The 19,881-nt window shown below is 45.4% G+C and overlaps 1 protein-coding gene across 1 annotated transcript in view; it reads right to left on the minus strand.

Moving 5' to 3' along the window:
- Window positions 1-5,470: 5,470 nt before the first annotated feature.
- ACOT7 (acyl-CoA thioesterase 7) overlaps window positions 5,471-19,881 on the minus strand; it is a 128,940-nt gene continuing 114,529 nt past the window's right edge. Inside the window, exon 9 of the mRNA XM_044668660.1 lies at window positions 5,471-5,875. Within this exon, the coding sequence (XP_044524595.1) occupies window positions 5,768-5,875 (108 nt within the window). The 3' untranslated portion in view covers window positions 5,471-5,767. The remainder of the gene's footprint in view (window positions 5,876-19,881) is intronic.

Below are 19,881 nucleotides of genomic sequence, written 5' to 3' on the forward strand. Positions count from 1 at the left end.
CCCCGCCCCCGCCCCCAGCTCCGCCCCCGCCCCGCCCCGCCCCCGGCAGAGGTTGGGGGAGATCCAGCCAGAGAGGCGGGGTCGGCGAGCCTGGAGCTGAGAGCCTGAAACTTCCCCCTCTTCCCCAGACCCGAAGCAGCCCCGGAGAGCGAGGAGGGGGAGGGGCATCGAAGCCCCTGGCGAGTGCGGACGCTGTGACTGGGTCCAGCCCACAGCTTTGGCTCCCGGCCGGTCACAGGGGAATAGTGAACAAGGGGGAGTCCAGCCCGGCGGTCCAGGGTGACTGCTGTACCCCGCCTTCCTCAACTGGTAGTGGCCGCTGTCCCCGCCCTGGCCAGCATCTGCCCCTGGGACTCCCAGAGAAGGAAGGTTGTGCTCTCTCCTCTCCCTCCCTACTCGCCTCAGTCCCGCTCTCCAATCATCCTTTAACCTCTCAGAGTCCGAGCCTCCACTGTGCCGCCCTGTCGGGGCGTTTAAAGGGACTGCCCTGGACCGGGAGGGGGAGGATTGAGGTCCTTCTTAAGAGACCTGCTGCTTTGTGTGTGGATGGATTTGGTTCAGCCCAGAGAGACATCCCTGATGTGAGCGAGGTTAGAACCTCCGAGGTTAGCTAGTCCAACTTCACTGGAGTTCACAGGAACAGAAATAACCCTAGAAAGTGACTGTGTTGGGATTTGAATTCTAAACCTGTGGCTCCAAGTTTATTAATCATCTGACTGCACTTCCTGCCTCTTTTTAGGTTTTTTGTTTTTAAATTCTTACCTTCTGTCTTAGAAGGGAGAAGAGATGAAAGGGCTAGGCAGTAAGGACTTGCTCAGGGACACCCAGCTAGGAAGTGTCTGAGGCTAGATTTGAATCCAGGACCTCCTGTCTCTCTCCTGGTTCTCTAACCCCTGAGCCACCTAGCTGCCCCAGCTCCTGCCTCTTAAACTGTCTCCTGATCTTTAGCTACTATGCAGCCATTAAGTCAGGTTGGCAGTGCTAGGATATAAATTCTGCAAAGCTAGACTTCCAGCACTGAAAAAGAGGTAAATTAAGGAAGCATGATTACAGGTGGGTAATCATGAGGCAGCTAAAGCCTCTAGCCCACCCTGGATGTTGTATGTGAGAGAAAAGATGGAGGCACCTGGGAATGCTCCTTCTTTTAGGTACTTGGATGTCTCAAAGGTTATCTTTGGCCTGCAGAACTCCCTACGGCTGTCCATCTTCAAGAGGCACTCATCTCTTTGAGAGGAAGCGTGATATAATGGATGAGGGCACTTGGAGTCAGGAAAATGTGTTTGGATCCTGCCCCAGATACACTCGCTGTGTGTGTGTGTGTGTGTGTGTGTGTGTGTGTGTGTGTGTGTGTGTGTGTGACCTTGGGCAGGCCACTTCTGAGGTGCTTCAGTTTTTCCAGTTGTAAACTATCTGGTTTCTCAGAACTTTCTATTTCTAAATCTCTGATCCTCCCTCTAACTGGAGACTGTCGTCCCTAGGATGCAGCAGAATTCAACCCGTGTGTCATTTGATGGGGATTCTGCCCGAATCTCTTTTTAAGTCTCCATCCCCAAGCAAGCATTTGAAGCCCGATGGAGCCCAGAGATTCCTGGGGCTCACTGGTCTTTGAAAGAGCGATGATCCCTTTAACTCAAGTTGCGTGTAAGGGCAGCGTCTCTGCCCATTCCTGGGAAGCTTGCCCGAGAGCAGGGCACTCGTCCGGGAACAATGATGACCCGCTGGAACCTCAGGGCTGTCCTTCATCAGAAGGCACTTAAGCATCTTGGTGTGTTTGGCTCAATCCAGAACACACGGGGCATTCACTCTAGTTCTTTGTGACCGGGATCATGCCCAGGCTCTTCCGGGCCAAAAGGAGTAGCCCTTTTCTTCTCCAGCGAGCCCAGGAAGGACTGTTGCTTTTTTCTAATCAGAGATCGACTTCTTAAGTCTCTACAATCCCCTTGAAACTGCAAATTCTATCTCAAGGAGGGGAGAGAAACATCTTCTAGATGGATTCCACAAGGGAGCTTCCATCCATCCCCAAGGGACTCGTCTTCAGAGAGAAGCCAAAATGGGTGATTGGTGTTTTTTTTTTTGGTGGTTAAAAATAAATCCGTGAATATCAACGTGTCAAGGAAGGAACTGGACCCCAGGCCCCAGGGTGGCTGGGAAGACAGGTAAGGTGCCTTGGTCTTGGGGCTTTCATGGAGAGCATCTGAACATTGCACAGACAGGCCGAGTTTATACATGGAGCCCTGGGTATAAATAGAATAGCTAACAGTGGGAAGCAGCCGTACACAACTCTTCACGTAATCGAATGTGACATTTATAAGTCAAACATTTCTCCCCCTCTTTCATGAGTCACAGGTGATTTAGTCACATGGAGACATTGGCCCCATTACATTGTGCCTCGGGCCATGATATGGCCAGGACGGCCTCGGTCTACTCGAGTTCCCAGCAAGCCCATCTCTGACCCTTTAGCTCTCACATGAGTCGAACCCAGTTACCTGCCACAGCTTTTTCTTTTACCGACATTCGGCTTGTACTGACCTCTCCTGACTCCTAATTCATGGAGGGTTGGGGCTACCTTGAGGTGGGAAGAACTGAGGTTCTCTCCTCCTCCAAAAGCCTGTTTTTTCCAGGGGATGCTTTTGGTAAGGTCAGTCCCTGTGATGTCTGCCAAGAGCAGATCTGGCTTTCATTTGCCTTTGCAGATGCATCTCAGCTTGCTCCCGGAGTGGACATTTCCAGGCATGACTTCCCACCCCCCATACTGCCTAGCTATGGTCTTGGCTTTTCACAAGCCTTTGGGTGCAGATGGCTCCTCCTGGGGTCCTCTGTTAACTTGGCCCCGGGCACGTGAAGTCTCAGAGCTCGGACATTGGGTATAGTGCTGGGAATTGCTAACGGATTTTGGCAGATAAAAACAGATGATGGGGAATTAAGCTAAGGTGAGGTCAAGTCAAATCCTTCCTTGTACTATAGGGAAATCTACAGCAGTAACATCAGTACCTAGAAAGGAACAAGCAGAGGGGGTATTCGGGAAGAGGATGAAAACATAATGAGGGAAAAACCAAACCAACAGCGACTGGCCAGAAGAGATTTGGGGCTGGTCATATAATGAGGTGCTGTGTTTAGAGTTAGGAAGACTCATCTTCCCGAGTTCAAATCTGGCTCAGGTACTTTCCAGCTGTGTGACCCTAGGACCTCATCCTGGTTGCCTCAGTTTCCTCTTTTGTCAAATGAGCTAGAGAAGAAAACAGCAAACCACTCTAGTATCTTTGCCAAGAAAACCCCAAATGAGGTCACAATAAGTCAGACAAAACTAAAACTTCCGAACGTGGAGTGAGAAATGGACCACCGGAGTACTTTATGGCCATTGATGAAGGCTTGAGGGACTTATTGATTGGGGGACATACTGTCTTCCTCCCAGCTAAATGTGAGGTTTTGGGGGCATTCATTGCCCCTCATAGCCCCTTCCTACCTTTGCAGTTTTTTAAAAATTAAATTAAATTAAATTTTTTTTAACCCTTAACTTCTGTGTATTGGCTCTTAGGTGGAAGAGTGGTAAGGGCGGGCAATAGGGGTCAAGTGACTTGCCCAGGGTCACACAGCTGGGAAGTGTCTGAGGCCGGATTTGAACCTAGGACCTCCCGTCTCTAGGCCTGACCCTCAATCCACTGAGCTACCCAGCTGCCCCAGTTTGTTTGTTTTTTTAACATCAAATTCCCTACCATCTACTTTGCCGCCCAATAACAGTGGCCTCCTTGTTGTTCCTTAAACAAGTCTCTCCTGGCTCTGGACATTTTTACTGGCTATCCCCTCTTGCCTGGAATTCTCTGTCTTCTCTTTTCTGCCTCTTATCTCCTCTGGCTTTAAATCCCAGCTAAAATCCCACCTTCAGGAAGCTTTCCTGGTCCTTCCATCTGGTGCCTTCCCTCTGTTGAGCTAGTACCCTTCATCCTATCTACAGATTGTTTGTACATACTCGTTTGCATGTTGTCTCCCCCGTTTGAAGGCATTTTATACATTTACACGTGCCCTTTTGGTGCATGTGAAGCACTCAATAAATCCTTGCTTTTTTTTGTTTTGCTACCTTCTGTTTTAGAATCAATACTAAGCGTCAGTTCCAAGACAGAAGAGCAGGAAGGGCTAGGCAGCTGGGGTTAAGTGACTCACCCAGGGTCACACTCATTCAGCTAGGATGTGTTTGAGGCCAGATTTGACCACAGATCTTCCCAACTTCAGACCTGGCACTCTATCTATGGAGCCACCTAGCTGACTCCTCAGTAAATCCTTTGAATTGACTAGTATGTTCCTGGAGGCTGAGGGAAGGCAGCCCAGAAGCATGGGCAAGATAGGAGGCAACTCCCAGATATCCTCTGGAGGAGAGGTTGGATGGCTTGCCATGTTTGTGGATGCAGTATGTATAATCAATCCCATTACCACCATCTTTAAAAGCCTTCCTTCAGAGGTCTCATGATGAGGGTTAGGCTTCTAATTCTAGAGATTCTGACAGATTGAACACCTTGTAAAACCTTTATCAATAAAGTACCTACTATGTGCTAGGCACCGGCACTGTTTGGTGCCTATTTGCTGCCATCTTTGGAACCATTTCTTTCTAGGTCCCTGAGAGAAACCAGTACCTTAGAGGGAAGGAAGCGTCTGTAGCTGTTCATTGCTGGTCAGGTAGAAGCTTCCTTGGAGAAACAGCCAGCCACATCCTCCTTTTCCAGGCTGCTTGAGCTGGAAGCATTCTCCTTGTTTCAGTAAGTGAACACTGACAGCAATTGCTTTTTATTCCCTTTTCCTATAAAGTCCGAATCCATTCTTTGTTCTGAATCTTGGTAGATGCCCTGCTTCCCCGACTCTCTCTCTCTCTTTCTCTCTCAAGAAGCGTGCTCAGAGGAATCCTGGGGGTTTTATCCCATAAAGGCTAATTTACTTTTTTCTGAACCCTTTTCCCTCCTCTTAAAGCGGCGTTTGGGTGGATAATGGCTGTGGGCATGGAGAGTTAGATGCTGAATGGGGGGGCTCGGGCTCCAGAAAGCAATCTGGCTAGTTTCTTATGACAGAAGGGTCTTGCCTCTCACATTTAGAAAGGGCTGGTTAAGAAGAGGAGCCAAGCTGTCTTGACTTGAGCTTTTTTGTCAAGAGCCCAAGTGGAGATGGGGTGGGTGGAGAAAAAGACAATGTCTCCTCCGGGCCATCCATCTACCAAGAATTTGTTGGGCATCACTTAGGGCATCAGCACTGCCTGAGAAGTGTTGTCTTAGTTCTGGAAGTGCCAAAGTTCACACCGTTCCCTTTGCGACAGATTCCCTGGAGTCAAAGAATTGGTGTTGATTACTGGACTTTGTGTCAATGGGCCTGGGGGAAGGTTCCCTGAGGAGAGGGGCAGAGTAACCTCCACAGCTCCCACCCAGACCCTCATTCATTCCCTCAAGAAGTAAACACCACCAGTCAAACGGATTAGCTCCAACCAAATAACTGCTTCATTAACATCATTGTATTCTTTATATAACTTACAATGTGCACAGAAGTTTTTCAACTTTTTTTTCATGGAATGACTTGAGATGGTTTGGAATAATACCATAAAGCAGTTCTACTGGAGTAATGTAAAGAAGCTTTGGTGTATACATTGTCAGAATATACTGTAGGCTAACACCGCATTACAAATATTTCACAGAACACCAGTTTTCAACGGGAATTGGTTTTTTTGGCCAAGTGAGTTACTTCTACGTGAACAAATTCCTTCCCAGCTGCACCTTCCCTGGGTTTCTGAGGCTCAGGGAGAATTAGGGATGGAATTCAGCTGGGCCTGTCGCTTGGCCTTCATCTGCAGGTATCTGCCTTTTCCCTCTTCGAAACGCTTTTTCTCCTCTTCAGTTTCTACCTGTTGACCATGAAAATAAAGAAGAGTCAGAACTTAAAAAAAAAAACCCTTTTTTTAAATTAACAAGTTAAATGAAATTTAAATTAAATTTTAAAATAAAAAATTAAATTAAATTTAAATAAACAATTAACAAGCAATTATTTTCTCTCCCCTTTCCCTAAACCTTCCTTCTCTCTCAATTAGGAAATTAGGAAAAAAAAAAAGAAAACCTAAACACTCATAATAATATATATTCAAGCAAGACAAAGTTCCCCCATTGACTACATCCAAAAATAGACATCTCTTTTGAGCCCCTAAATCCATCACTTTTTAGTCAGGAGGGAGGTAATGTGATTCATCATGAGTCCTCTGGAATTGTGGTTGGTCAGGGTCCTTAAATCTGAAACTCCTTTATCTGACCCACCTCCTGGCTTTCCACCTCTCCTCTTGCCTACTCTTTGTCCATATGGTGACCTCCAGAATCCCTGGAAGGCATCCCTTGAACCTTGAAGTGGTTCTCTCCCAGGTCGTCTCTCCTTTACAAGAGCCACTTTCTCCACTTTTCTCCATCTTGACCCACTGGTGAATCAATTCAACTCCACGCTGTCCTCTTTTTCTGAGTTCCTCCATCCTTTATCATTCTGACTGCATGCTGCCAAGCCTCAGGCTTTGAATACTCCCACCATCCCCTGCCTTGGCTCCTACACACATGCTGAATGAAGGCAGAGAAAATCATGCAACAAGTCCGAGTGGGTCCACTATAAATTTGTTACACAACAACTTTGCTGTGCACGACAAGGCATAAAACATTAGTTACACCTCACCTGGGCTCTTGCTGCTGCTAGGAAATCCTGTCATATTCCTAAATCAACTTACTCTCCCACCTTCTACAGCAGTCCTTCCAGACCTCTCACGGCTGCCCATCCCCTCACTCAGCTAAAAATCCTGCCTCCTATTGTAGAGAAAAAAATTGAGGCCATTTGCCCATGAAATCCCTCTTTTCCCTTCTTCTTTGTCTTCTCTGAGTGACAAGTGAGAGGTGCTTTCTCCCACTCTCTCAGGATGAAACAGCCTTTCTCCTTACCAAGGCTAAGCCCTCTCTACCTGGACAAACAACCCCATTCTGCCTCGACTCCCCCGTTAAGACTGCCTCCTCTTTCATCCAACCAGTCAATTCTCTCCAATCTCTCCCTGTCTGCTGGCTCCTTCCCTACTGCCCTCAAACCTGCCCATCTCTCCCTCATCCTCAGAAAACCCTCTTCTGACCCTTCCATCCCTGCTAACGATCAACCTATATCTCTTCTGCCTTTGGAAGCTAAACTCCTCTATACAGCTCTCTACAAAAGATTCCTTTCCTTCCTCTCACCTCTCTGCTGAACTCCCCAAGAAGCCAGTTTCCCACCTCATTTTCCCCACTCTTTTCAAAGTTACCAATGCTCTTTTAACAATCCTTATCCTTGGCACTTGTTGACCACTCTCTCAATTTTCAGGACACCCCTTTCTCCTGGTTTTCCACCTGCCTCTCTGACTGCTCCTTCTGTTGTCTTTGTTGTCTTTGTTGGATCCTCCTCCAGATCATGCCCTCTCCATAACTGGGTATTCCAAAGGGATCCTGCTCTCTTCTATTGTGCAGAAGATTCTCAGATCTATGTAACCAGACCTAACCTCCTCTGAACTCCAGTCTTGTACCTGTGCCTGACTTCAAGACCTCTTGAACTCAACATGTCTAAAACAGACCTCGTTATCTTCCTCCCTAAACCAAACTGCTCCCTAAACCGCTCCCAAACTTCTTTTACTTTTGAGGGTACCACCAGCATCCTCACTGGCCTTCAGGTTTTCAATTTGTTGCCAATCTGTGGCTCTGGCCTATTGAATCTGCTTTTGCAGTATTTCTCTAATACACCCCTTTCTCCCTTCTAACACTGTCACCTCCCTGGTACAGGCCCCCATCATTATCTGCCAGTTCATCTGCCTTCCCACTCCAGTCCATCCCCCATTCTGTCACCAAAGGTCAGATGTGATGGTGTCACACTTCACTCAGTGAACCCCAGTGGTTTCTGTTACGTCCGAGATCAAATACAAAATCCTCTGGAGTTCAGTGCTCTTCATACCCAGCCTCTCCTCCCTTTCCAGTCTTCCACAGGACTCCCTCACATGTTGTACCCTTGGATGCCTCTAGCTTCCTGGTTGTTGCACAAACAAGACCCTCTATCGCTTGGCTCTGGGCATTTTCTCTGGCTGTCCCCAGGCCTGAACTGCTCTCTCTCTCTCTCTCTCTCTCTCTCTCTCTCTCTCTCTCTCTCTCTCTCTCTCGCTCTCTCTCGCTCTCTCTCGCTCTCTCTCGCTCTCTCTCCTCATCTCCACATACTGACTTTCCCTCAAGTCCCAAATAAATTCCCATCTTCACCAAGAAGTTTTCCCCAACTCCTCTTCAATCTAGTGCCTCCCCTCTCTCCATGATTTCTGATTTATCCTATATTTAGCTTGTTTGTCCATATTTCTTTGTTATTCCCTCCATTAGACTGTGAGCTCCTCAAAGACAAACACTGTCTTTTGCCTCTGTTTGTAGCCCCAGGACTTAAGTTCAGGGCTCCCACCAAAAAAGCCCCCAAGTTCCTCCCCCATCTCTTTAGCCAGCAATTCAAGTTTAAAGGCCTTACACAATGCACTCTGAGGGACTGATCTATTATGCCACCTTCAAGGTGTCTGGAAGCCAAAGAGAAGAAAATCAGTCAATCGGGCAGATGCCCTTCATTTCCAATGACACTCAACTCCAGCAGCTATTTTTAGTTTTGAGTGTTTTACAGATTAACAGCATATTTGCAAAGATGACTACAATCAGTTTTAGAATGTAATGTCAAGTTATACCAAATATTTCCTCCCCCTCAGACATCTCTGAAATCGTTCTCTAAATGTCACCAGGTGTAAATTGTCAAAACCTTGCAGGCTTAGAGCCTGTAAAACTTAAGGGTATCTGGGGCAGCTGGGTAGCTCAATGGATTGAGAGTCAGGCCTAGAGACAGGAGGTCCTAGGTTCAAATCCGGCCTCAGACACTTCTCAGCTGTGTGACCCTGGGCAAGTCACTTGACCCCCATTGCCCACCCTTACCACTCTTCCACCTAGGAGCCAATCCACAGAAGTTAAGGGTTAAAAAAAGAAAAAGAAAACAAGGGTATCTGAAGAAAATGTACTTTGTTGCTGATGGTAGTTCTCTTCCCTTTTGAAACTCTTAGATACACACAAAGAAAGTTTGGCCATATCTCTTTCCAAGACACTTTACTGAAAATCTCCCTTCACTGTTCAAGTTTTATCTTTGGCTGGCCGTTTTCATTAAGTTTCTAAAGCTAAAAGCAATTTTATCTGAAATACCATACAGAGAACTAAACATATAAACAACCTTTTAAAACCAGTACAGAAACAGCAGATACTCTTCACCTACTTGAGATCTGAGAAAATCTGAGGCCGCATCCCCATTAACTGATAAGGTCTTTCCTTAGTCCTGGCCAACTTTCCTACATACTATGCCTGTCAGGGCTTCTTTCTCCTACTCTGTATAAGATGAGGTGGATTTAAACGTTTTCAGCTTATCCCAAGCCCAGATGCAGGGAAATCTGGCAGCAGTGAGAACTCCAAGGCCAAGCCTGCCGGTACCGAGATGAAGGACAAAAGGTTAACTAAGAACTTCTTCTATCCCGTAAGAACACCTGGAGCAACTTTGGCTCTCACTGCCCAAGTGGAAGGAATGGCTCCTCAGTCTGGCTGCTCATCTTTGCAGCAGTGACCCCTCGTTGATTGGTTCCCATAAATAAGGAGTGGTCACAGCCAAGACAAGGGCCAGGAGGTGGGAGGCAGCAAATGTCTGATGGTAGTAAAGAAATCGAGGGGAAGGTCCCTGTATCTAGTGAGAGCCAGACATGGTGAAAGACAGTGAGGTGGTGGGAATACCCTTGGGGTAGAAAGGAGGAAATCTGGCTTCTAGTCTTTGCTCCAACACTACTAAACAATCCTAAACAATCAACATGAGACCTTTGGGTCTTAGGTTCCGTTTGTAGAATAATCCTTCATAGGGAAGGAGAAATAAGATGAGGCAGAAAGGGGCTTTTCAAGTCAACAAGCAAATAGGGAATCACAGAATTTCATAGTTGGGAGGGACTTCTGAGAACATCTTGTCCAATCTGTACCTTTCTGAGAATCAGAGGCTCATGGATTAAAAGCTAGAAAGGACCTCAGAAGGACACCTAACCCTGAGCCTCTACAATACTCCCAACAAGCAGACTTTGAAGATCTCTGTTTAGGAGGAGCCCATGACCTCCAATGACAGCCCATTCTGCTTGGGGAGAAGTCTACTCGATTGGAAATTTTTCGCTTACATTGAGTCTAAATTGATCTTGTTACTCTTGATTCTGCTCAAACAGAACAAAATGAGTTCTTCTACATGACAATTATCTTAATTCTTCTTCTTTTTTTAATTCTTACATTCTACATTACTAAATGTCGGTTCCACGGCAAAAGAGGGGTAGGAGGATTAAGTGATTTGCTCAGCGTCACACAGCTGGGAAGTGTCTGAGGCCATATTTGAACCCAGGACCTTCCATCTCTAGGCCTTGCTCTATATCTACTGCGCCACCTAGCTGTATGCAATTATTTGACTTTTTGTAGTCAGCTATCATGTCCCCCTAAGTCTTCTCTTCTTCAAGCTAAACATTACTATTTCCTTCAACCAATCCTCACATGTTACAAGCACAAGGTCCTTGATCATGCCAGTCATGCCTATGGATACTCTATCTTAGCAATGTCTCTCCTAAAATGTGGTGCCCACAATTCAACCCAATATTCAAGGATGATCTTACCAAGCAATAGTGTGATTATAATTGCCAATGTGCCTGGACCCTTTGCCCCCTCTCCTAAGATAGCCAAGATTTTGTAGTGTTTTTTTTTGTTGTTGTTGAGGGAGAGGCTGCTATACACACTATTGACTCATACGGAGTTTGGAGTCCACTAAAAACCCCAGATCTTTTTCAAACTGCGTATGAGCCAAGGCTATTGACTTATCGTGGCCCTCCTGTTTCCTAGCTGTAAATGTGATTGTTTTTCTATTTTTTGTTACATGTGAATTCCAAGTTGCTTGTTTCCTCCCTCCTTCCCAAACCTGCCCCACAGAAGGCTAACATCTGACAGATAGATATATATATGTAAAATTATACAATATATAATTCCATATATATCAGTTCTTTCTCTGGAAGTGGCTATAGCATCTTCCTTTATAGGTCCTTGGTTGTTGATCTGAATATTCATGTAATTCAGCATAGCCTAGTTCATAAACAGTTCATCTTTGAACAATATTGCTATAATAAACTTAAATTTCTGAACCCAAGTGTAAGACTTTACATTTATATCTTATTAAATTTCATACTAGTTAAGATCCGATCGAAACTTCTAGCCTATAAAGGTCTTTTGGGGTCCCAGTTCTGTCATCCCATAAGTTAAACTATTCTTCCTTGTTTTGTATCATCTGAAACTTGGATAAGCATGTCATCTCTGCCTTTATCCAAGTCACTGACAAAAACATCAAACCTGGTCTAAGAATAGATCTCTAGAGCCTTTTATTAGAGACTTCACCCCAAATGATGCTCAACCATTAGCGATTTTCTAGGCTGAGCCATTCGACCCATTTGGCACTTACCTAACTGTACTATATTGCACATCTCTCCCTCTTATCCACAAGAACAGCATTTGAAAGCTTGTCAAGTGCTTTGCTAAAATCTAAGCACTATATCTACAATATTCCCTTAATCTACCAGTCTAGTAATAGTCACTCTGTCAGAAAGAGAAATCAGGTTAGTCTGATGTGGCTTGCTCCTGATGAAGTCTTCCCTGTTCTCCGAGATCCACATTTCTTTTTCTAGATACTCATAAATCAGCCTTTTGGACTCTTGTCAGAGATAAAAGTCAAGCTCAGTAGCTTATAGTTTGAAGACTTCATTTTCTTCTTTTTTTGAAAAGGAAGGTAGCATTCGCTGTTCTTTGTTCCTGGAGCTGTGCCATCTTTCAGATTCCTGGCCCCCAGGAAGCAATCACATTGGCAAGCTTTTGGTGCCCTGGTGTGTTGTTCCATCTGTGGTTCATCATGATTTGAATTCACCCAAGAGCAGCCAGTGCTCTCTTGCTTCTCCTTTATTCTCCTGGATTTTAGCTTCCTAGAAACCATTTTTATTTGGCTCCTTCTTGTCCAAAGATATTTTTCCTTGGCAGAGAAGGAAAAAAGGGATGGACAGTCTTGCTTCCCTCTCAGTTTGTTGCCAAAGATCTGTCTGCCCAGAGGCAAAGGTCCTACTCTTTCTTTGGTCCTCTTTTCTTTTAACCAATAGTGAAAACCCCTTCCATGGCTCTCAGCAGTCCTCCCAAAGCCCAGCTCTCTCTGAGCTTTAGCACTCCTATCTCTATTCTTCCAGGCCTGCATCACATTTCTGAAATGTATCCTTAACCACCTGCCCTCACTTCTATTGTTTATACCAGTCTTCTTAAGTCTAAGTTGGTCTTTGTGCATTTGCAAGGCCTTTACCAACAATTTCCCTTTTTCTCCTCACTAGAATACTTTCTTTTTGTGCCTTCAAATAGCATTCCTGACACCTCATTCTTCCTGGAAGGATTTTCTGAGTACAATTTTAGGCTATGGGATCCTATCTAACTCTTTGAAATCTGTCTTCCCAAAATCTCCTGCACATGACAGATGACATTCAATTTTCTTGTCCTTTATCACAAGGCCTAAAGGGGAGCAGCCACTTCCCCTTCAGCCTGTAATCATTTCTCCTTGAGTAACGAGTTCTTTCCCCTATTAGAAAAAGTAGACCCTGAAACCCTTCTCGTTGCTTCTTCCAGCTTTCAAAGAATCTAATTATTATTAAGAAAAGCCAAGAAAGTATTAATATCTTTGATTTTGACACAGGGAGGGCTTGTGTCCAGATAGTTCACTGAAGGCCTTTGTGGAGTGTCATTTGAGCCCATGTGAATCACCAGAAATGGCTAAGGCAAGTCCTATATGTACATCCCCAGAAAGATAGCTGGCCTCTTTGTTTTCAGTGGTTTCTTAAAATTCTAATCATCAAGCTAACAAACAATTTCAAGTTTTTCATCAACTCAGGCTTTCAGAACTTTCACAGGTGCCCTAATCTTTCCTTTAGATGCTGTCTTTAGCAGAAGAAGTTGGCTTTTGAGTTGCTGATCATTTTACTTCTCTGACAACCCTCATGGCTTATATTTTCTGAACTTTCTGAATTTCCGGTTCCTATCCTTCTTCTCCCCCCACCCCCTTTAAACCCTTACCTTCTGTCTTAGAGTCAATACTGTGTATTGCATCCAAGGCAGAAGAGTGGTCAGGGCTAGGCAATGGGGGTCAAGTGACTTGCTCCAGTTTTTATTCTTCTTGATCATTCTTTACCAACAAGAGAGGCTCCCATAATGGCCCTCTGGGATTTAACAGCTCAGCGAATCCTTTTCTTTTGAATTCCTTCCAAGGATAACTTCCTGTGTTTTCTTCTATGAAAGATAATTCAGCTGCTCCGCTTTAGGTTTCCCTTCTAAAGGAATGCAGACTCACATTTTGCATTCAAGAACTGGAAAACTTTACCATTGTTCTGGGCATGGATGCTATCATTATGCAGGAAGAAATCCTTCCTGAAGAAGCTTGATCTTCATGTCTCTAAATACTACGGATATGGCAGAGAAAAGGAGGCAGTGATGAGAAGGGTCCTCTGAAGCTAATGTCAACGATCTCAGAATTCTTCATCAGAGACCCATCAATTGCCACTATTCACCTCTTTTTCCCCTTATGAGATGAGATATTTTTTCACCTGGAAGCTGCTGAGGCACCACATTACTTTTCAGGAGGGTAAATAGCTATTTGCTTCTCTGAAGAGCCTCCCTTAATTTCAGAAAAAGGGAACAGAACAAAGTCTGCAAACTACAGTCTACCAAGTTCAATTTTAATTAGCAAAATTCTTTTTTGAGAGATTCTCATTTTTAAGATGATAGGTTTTAAATGAAATCTTAATTTTCATATTGCCTACAATTCTTCCTGTATCCCTCCCATGCACTCAGAGAGACATCCTTTGCCAAGATGGAGAAACCCAAAGTTGTGGAACATTGTATATGATGTTCACTTTTTTTTTTTTTTTTTTAATGTATTGGTTGGTTTTACTGAGGTTTTTTTTCCCTTCTTCTTAAAAAATACCTTTGGTATAAGACGCCTTGGTATTTCATACCTAGCTTTTTTTCATTCCATTGAACTTCAAATGTTCAATGGTTCATTTTCCTCTGTGCCATATTCTTTTGTCCTTCGGGCCTCCTGTCACAGATCCAAGATCACCTTCTGTCTCTTGCAGATTCTTTTTCTTCATTTTTGCACTGAAGTCCTTCTTTTATTAAAAAAAAAGTTTTTTCTAAGAGAACCAAGAAAGTGCAAAGGTGTTTGCTGAGCCCCATTATCTTCTCATGTAGGAAGGAGGCAGCTCTCTTAGCAAAGATAGCTCCCTGGCCTTCCCAGAAACACAACTATTGCACACTCTGTGTAGGTCAATGCAGTATTCGTACTGCTCTTCATGCTTGTTGGAAATGAGACCCTCACAGTCTTCTGTCTTTCTTCCTCTAGCTTGGGAAGCTCACCCAAGCCCAAGAGAAGGCTCTGACACATACCAGAACTAGAATCGGATGCTGTCTTTGCATTAGGAGGAGAAAGCCCTTGGATTTCATTCTCAAGCACAAAACGTCAATAAACACACGAACACAGAATATCTACGAGGAGCCATTCATTTTGTGAGTGTCCCCGATCTCCAGCTGTGTGCTTTTGGGGTAGAAGGGGCAATCCTAGATCACCAACCAGTGCATTCCTCTTTAGAATCTATCAACTCAAGTGTAAAGATCGGCAAGTGGTAGGTATGAAGAGTGGCAACGGGGATGGCCTATAATAGGTCTCTGCCAGAAAGAGGTCATTACGGCTGAGACCAAAAAGAAAGCTTCATTTTAGCTAACGGATCATCTCACAGTCAGCTTTAGAAAGAGCCGCTGGCTACATAATGGTGTCCTGTGGAAAACGGTTTGGAAAAAGCCCAGGTGGTCAGAAATGGGCAACGCCTGTACAATGCCTCTCTTTGCCCATTGTGTGTCCGCCGGTTCTCTCTCTACTTTATACGGTGACTGTATGTGCGACGTGCTGGTGATTTCATTGATCCTTCCCTTCCGGAGAGTCCTTATTACATAACTTAGTAACTCTTATTAAATGGGGAACAATCAAGTTTGAGCTTGCAACAGTAATGTTAGCAGTGTCATTCCCGAGCACACAGACGACCTAATCTAATGCGATTCGACACCTCTACCATGAGCAAGGATCTACGCTAGGCCTGGAAACCCAGAGACAAAACAATGACGAGCCTCCGTGGCTCCGATTCCTACCCAGGCACTCGCTTGTGGTCTGTAGAACACAGAGGCCCGAATATCTTCCCATCCTTCTACCGACAAGGAGGTCCCAGGCTTAGAAAGAGCTCCGCCAGAAGACGTCCTGCAAGGCCAGTTCCGCTTCCACCTCCTTTCCCCAAGCTACTCTGACCGTCTTCTCTGAGCTCCTCTAGCGATACCCTCAGACACTCTTCTGTCCCCAGGAACATCAGGTTTTGTATTTCCTGCTACATCTTTCATTTCACCAGAAGGCAGACTTCTCAGGAGCAAGGCCCACACCTTGGCCTTCTCTTAGACTTTGCTCAGAACACCTTGCACAGTCTAGGTCGTCTGAGACAAATATTTGAGTTGAGCCCATGTGCTCTTGCAGTCACATTTTAGACTTTTCTTTCCAATAACCTGGGGACCCCTGGAAGCTCTCACCTGTTTCAGTGAGTTCCATGGGGCTGGCATAACCTGTTTCTACACTGGTAAAATAAAACCTCATGCTGGAAAACAGCCCCCATGCCCCTGACCCTCGACCCTACAGAATATGGCACTTTCCACGGTATAGCAGCAGGTAAACTATAAAAATACAGGCAAAGCTGCTCCAGAATTAACTAACGGCATTATGTTTTACTTGACCAGCTTCGAAAGAACCCCTCTTTGCTCTGTGTGTACAGATACCTGGAGATTCTAGAGCAGAGAAGAGATAAGAGGAAGATACTGATTGAGTTTATATTTCTGTTAAAACCGAAGTGGCTTCGTTCGGCTCTGACATCAGGCTGGCAGAAGCAGCGGGGGTATCTCAAAGGGGAGCAGGACTAACTTAAACCGGTTCTGGCTCCAACATGTCGCTCATGGCCTCTTAAAACAGACTGGAGCAAAGAACTCTCTTCATAAATAAAGGGGCTGATGGGAAGCAGAGAACAGAATGCTAGGCCAGGAGTCAGGAATTCAAACCTTTTTGCCAGATTCACATTTGGCAAATCCCTTCAAGTCAGTTTGCCTCTGTTTCCTCATTCATAAAATGGGAATAATAATTAATAGCGTCTACCTCCCATTATTGTTATGAGAATCAATTGAGATATTATTTGTAAAGTACTTAGCCCAGCCTCTGGCATGGAGTAGCTTAACTACTATGTAATTGCTAGTTGCTATTATTGTTTTTATTTCTTGAACCTTTACCTTCCGTTTTAGAATCAATACTATGTATTGGTTCCAAGGCAGAAGAGCATTAAGGACTAGGCAATGGGGGTTAAGTGACTTGCTCAGGGACATATAGCTAGGAAGTGTCTGAGGCCAGATTTGAACCCAGAATCTCCCCAGGCCTGGCTCTCTATCTCCTGAGCCACCTGGCTGCTCCTTCTAGCTGCTATTATTAATAACAACAACAAAATTTCAGAGTTTCAACGAGGCCTTTATCCCCTAACCAAATCGTGGCACAGCTATAAACATGAGGCTAAAGGGAAAGCAAAGGGATGAAAGACACTGCTTGCTTAAAAAGGGGCATGCTCTTTCTTCATCTCCTTTCCCGTTCCCACTCTATGCACACACACCTCTCTCTCTCTCTCTCTCTCTCTCTCTCTCTCTCTCTCTCAACAGGGGGCCTCATGGGAAGCAGGTGAAGGTGACTCTTCTCTACAGGGTAAAAATCTGAATTATGCAAGAACAAAAAATCATTTCCAAGCAGTAATAGGAAGAAACAGCATGAATTCATCCTGGAAGAAGCTCTGGGTGGGAAAGGTTTGAGTTTGGGAGCAGCTTTGATTTTGTGAAGGGGGTGAGGGTGGGGAGGGATCAAGATGTAAGCAGACAAAATCTCAGGGTGTAGAGATCAAATCTCTGCTTGTCCCTAAACGCTCAGATGAGTAAACAGCCCTTAGTCAGCCCCACACTTCTAGACTCCCCTGCTGGCTGGGTCGGCATTAATGAGGCCGTGCTGGGTTTTTTCTTGCAGATGAAATGCAGTGAGCCCAGCAGAGGAACAAAGCAGATGCCTCTTCAGGCAACATCTGCAGGCTCCAACTCTGCCCAGATGTGACATGGGCCTCGATGGGCTGCTGAGGACATGGAATACTCTTTTAATCCAAATGAACCCTTCCTTCCTTGCAACCAGATCTCTGCAAGGGGAAGAGATTCCTGGGGGAAGAGCGAGGATGATGGTGGACAGACTGATCCCTCCAATCTCTAACGCAGAAAATGGCCACGAGCCATATTGGATCTCTTTGATCACCAGTTGCATCATTCATTAAGAATTTACAAATGAAACATTCTGAAGGCCAGGAAAAAAACCAGGCTTCCCCCGAGGAAGATGGGAATAATGGACAAGCGCACGTCACCAAAGGGTGATGGACAAGCCCTGCAGAAGAGCATCTCTGCGTTCTCTGACTGGGGACCGACTCTTAGGTTCTCCCGCCCGGTACCCACCAGGGCCCCATCACACACTCTAGGTCCCCCTTAAAATTTTGCAAACAAGACCCTCAGATTTCTTCCTGGCAAAGATTCTGCTGTGAAAAATATGATGGAAAAACCCCCAATGGTGAGAATCAGAAGGAAAAATGTGCAGCCCAGTCTGTCTGCCCGCCAGTCATGGCCAGTGTCAGGAAGTTCCATATTCTCTATGGCGCCATGCACTGGCTGGGGCCCAACAAATGTGTTTTAATTCTCCTCCTCCTCCTCCTCCTCCAAATATGTTAATAACTAAATTGCTGCCAGGAAGGGAAAAAAAATCTGCTCTTAAAACACTGCAGGCATACTCACAAATGTGAGCAAAAAGCACACTTGGAGTTGCGTTCCCAGGAAATTTCAAGAGCACCCCCAAATGACCTCGACCGGCTTTCCATGACGTGTGCAGTAGGGTCTGGCATCAGAGCACTGTCACCGTGCATTTGCTTCTAATACATCAGCAGCCCCGGATTTGATGGGTCTTACAGCTGAGCTGCCTAAGGATGTCCTAATGACCTGGTGCTCAAGTTAAATCTGCCCTTGTGGGATGCCTGACAGTGGAACATGCCAAGGCACACTCTCCATCCATTATCGGGGTCTCCGCCAGGCTGGCAGAGCTCTGAGGGGAGTACTACCCCTGGCACAAAAGGAGGAGATGCTTCCAATGGAAATCAGCACTCAGGCTGCTGATGGACTTCTTAGAATAAATCACTCAGTCTTGTTCCTTATGCCACTCGGAAGCACTTTGGGTGTACCTAGCACTTAACTCGCTGGGGGCTGGGCCAGGGCACATCTACGCTTCACTTGTAGGAATTTCATGCCATTTTAACCAAAATTGTTGTTTTTGTGAACATTGAAAAGGATTTCCTAGCCACCACCAGGAAATTAAGAGGCCAAGCTTCTGTTGATGGAGCTTTATTCTGTTCTCAGATTAGGGCTGAGCGTCGTTATGCCTGTGCCCATACATCGTGGAACGGTTTCACTGGGTTTCAGTCAATGGCCTAGTCTAGGAGACTCTGTCTCCAGGTGAGGAGAAGACAAGAACAGAGGGCAAGGGCAGGCAGGTTTCTGCTGGGCCGCCTCTTCATCCAACCCAGCTGAAATGTCCTGCCTCAGCCTGGCCTCGATGACCATCCTGGCCTCGGTAACTATCCGTAGGGATCACCCATATCAAAGGAGCAGAAGGCCTTGGGAATGGTCCATAGCTGGAGTGTTCCAAAGCAGCATTCCACAGTCCTTTCCCAATGAGGGTAATTGATCTGAGTCCACTGAGGAACAAAAAAGATGGAGCTGAGACTTTTCCTTAAGCCTGGCCTAGGATCCAAAAGGCCATTGCTTTAGTGTATGACAGGCTCCTTTCCTGAACATATAATGGCTATTACAAAAGCTAAGAAACCGGGTCTTCCTCTCCGAATAAATGAAAAAGCATTCATTAAGTGCTTACTATAGGTAGAGTGCTCAGAAAACAAATAGAAAAGTCTGTCCTGCTCTTGAAGAACTCTGTAATTATTGAGATAAAGAAAACAAAAGAAGCTGGCATTTCTCTGAGAGGTAGCTAGGTGGCTCAATGGATCAAGCACCAGACCTAGAGACCCAACGAGACCTAGGAGGTCCTGGGTTCAAATTGAGCCTCAGGTACTTCCTAGCCGTTTGACCCTGGGCAAGTCACTTAACCCCCATTGCTTAGCCCTTAGACTCTTCTGCCTTGAATCTAAGATGTAAGGTAAGGTAAGAATTAAAAAAAAAAAAAAGTCAAAGTCAGTCAGTCACTTTGGTACCCTTTCCTCATTAGTCTGAGGGCAACAAAAGAGTGGCCAGTGGATAAAGCACTAGGTATACAGAGCATTAGTCAGGAAAGGCTGAGTCCAATCCAGCCTCACACACTTATGAGCCATCCCTCATTTCTTTGTCTTTGCACAGTGTGTGAACTGTTCTCCCTCCTGATCTCTGCTCCTTTCAAGACTTGGATCAAGTCTTACCTCCTTCAAGAGCCCTTTTCTGAAGGATCTAGATCCTGCCTCCATTAAAATCACTTATCTCAGAACTGGAATGTACACTCCTCGAGGGAAGAGGAGGCTTTGTTTTTGTCAACGTAGCCCTGCTGCCCATCACAGTGAAAATCTGGCAAACCCTTGGTACTGCCTGGGCC

The sequence above is a fragment of the Gracilinanus agilis genome, chromosome 3 (genome assembly GCF_016433145.1).
Source record: "Gracilinanus agilis isolate LMUSP501 chromosome 3, AgileGrace, whole genome shotgun sequence".
NCBI lineage: Eukaryota > Metazoa > Chordata > Mammalia > Didelphimorphia > Didelphidae > Gracilinanus > Gracilinanus agilis.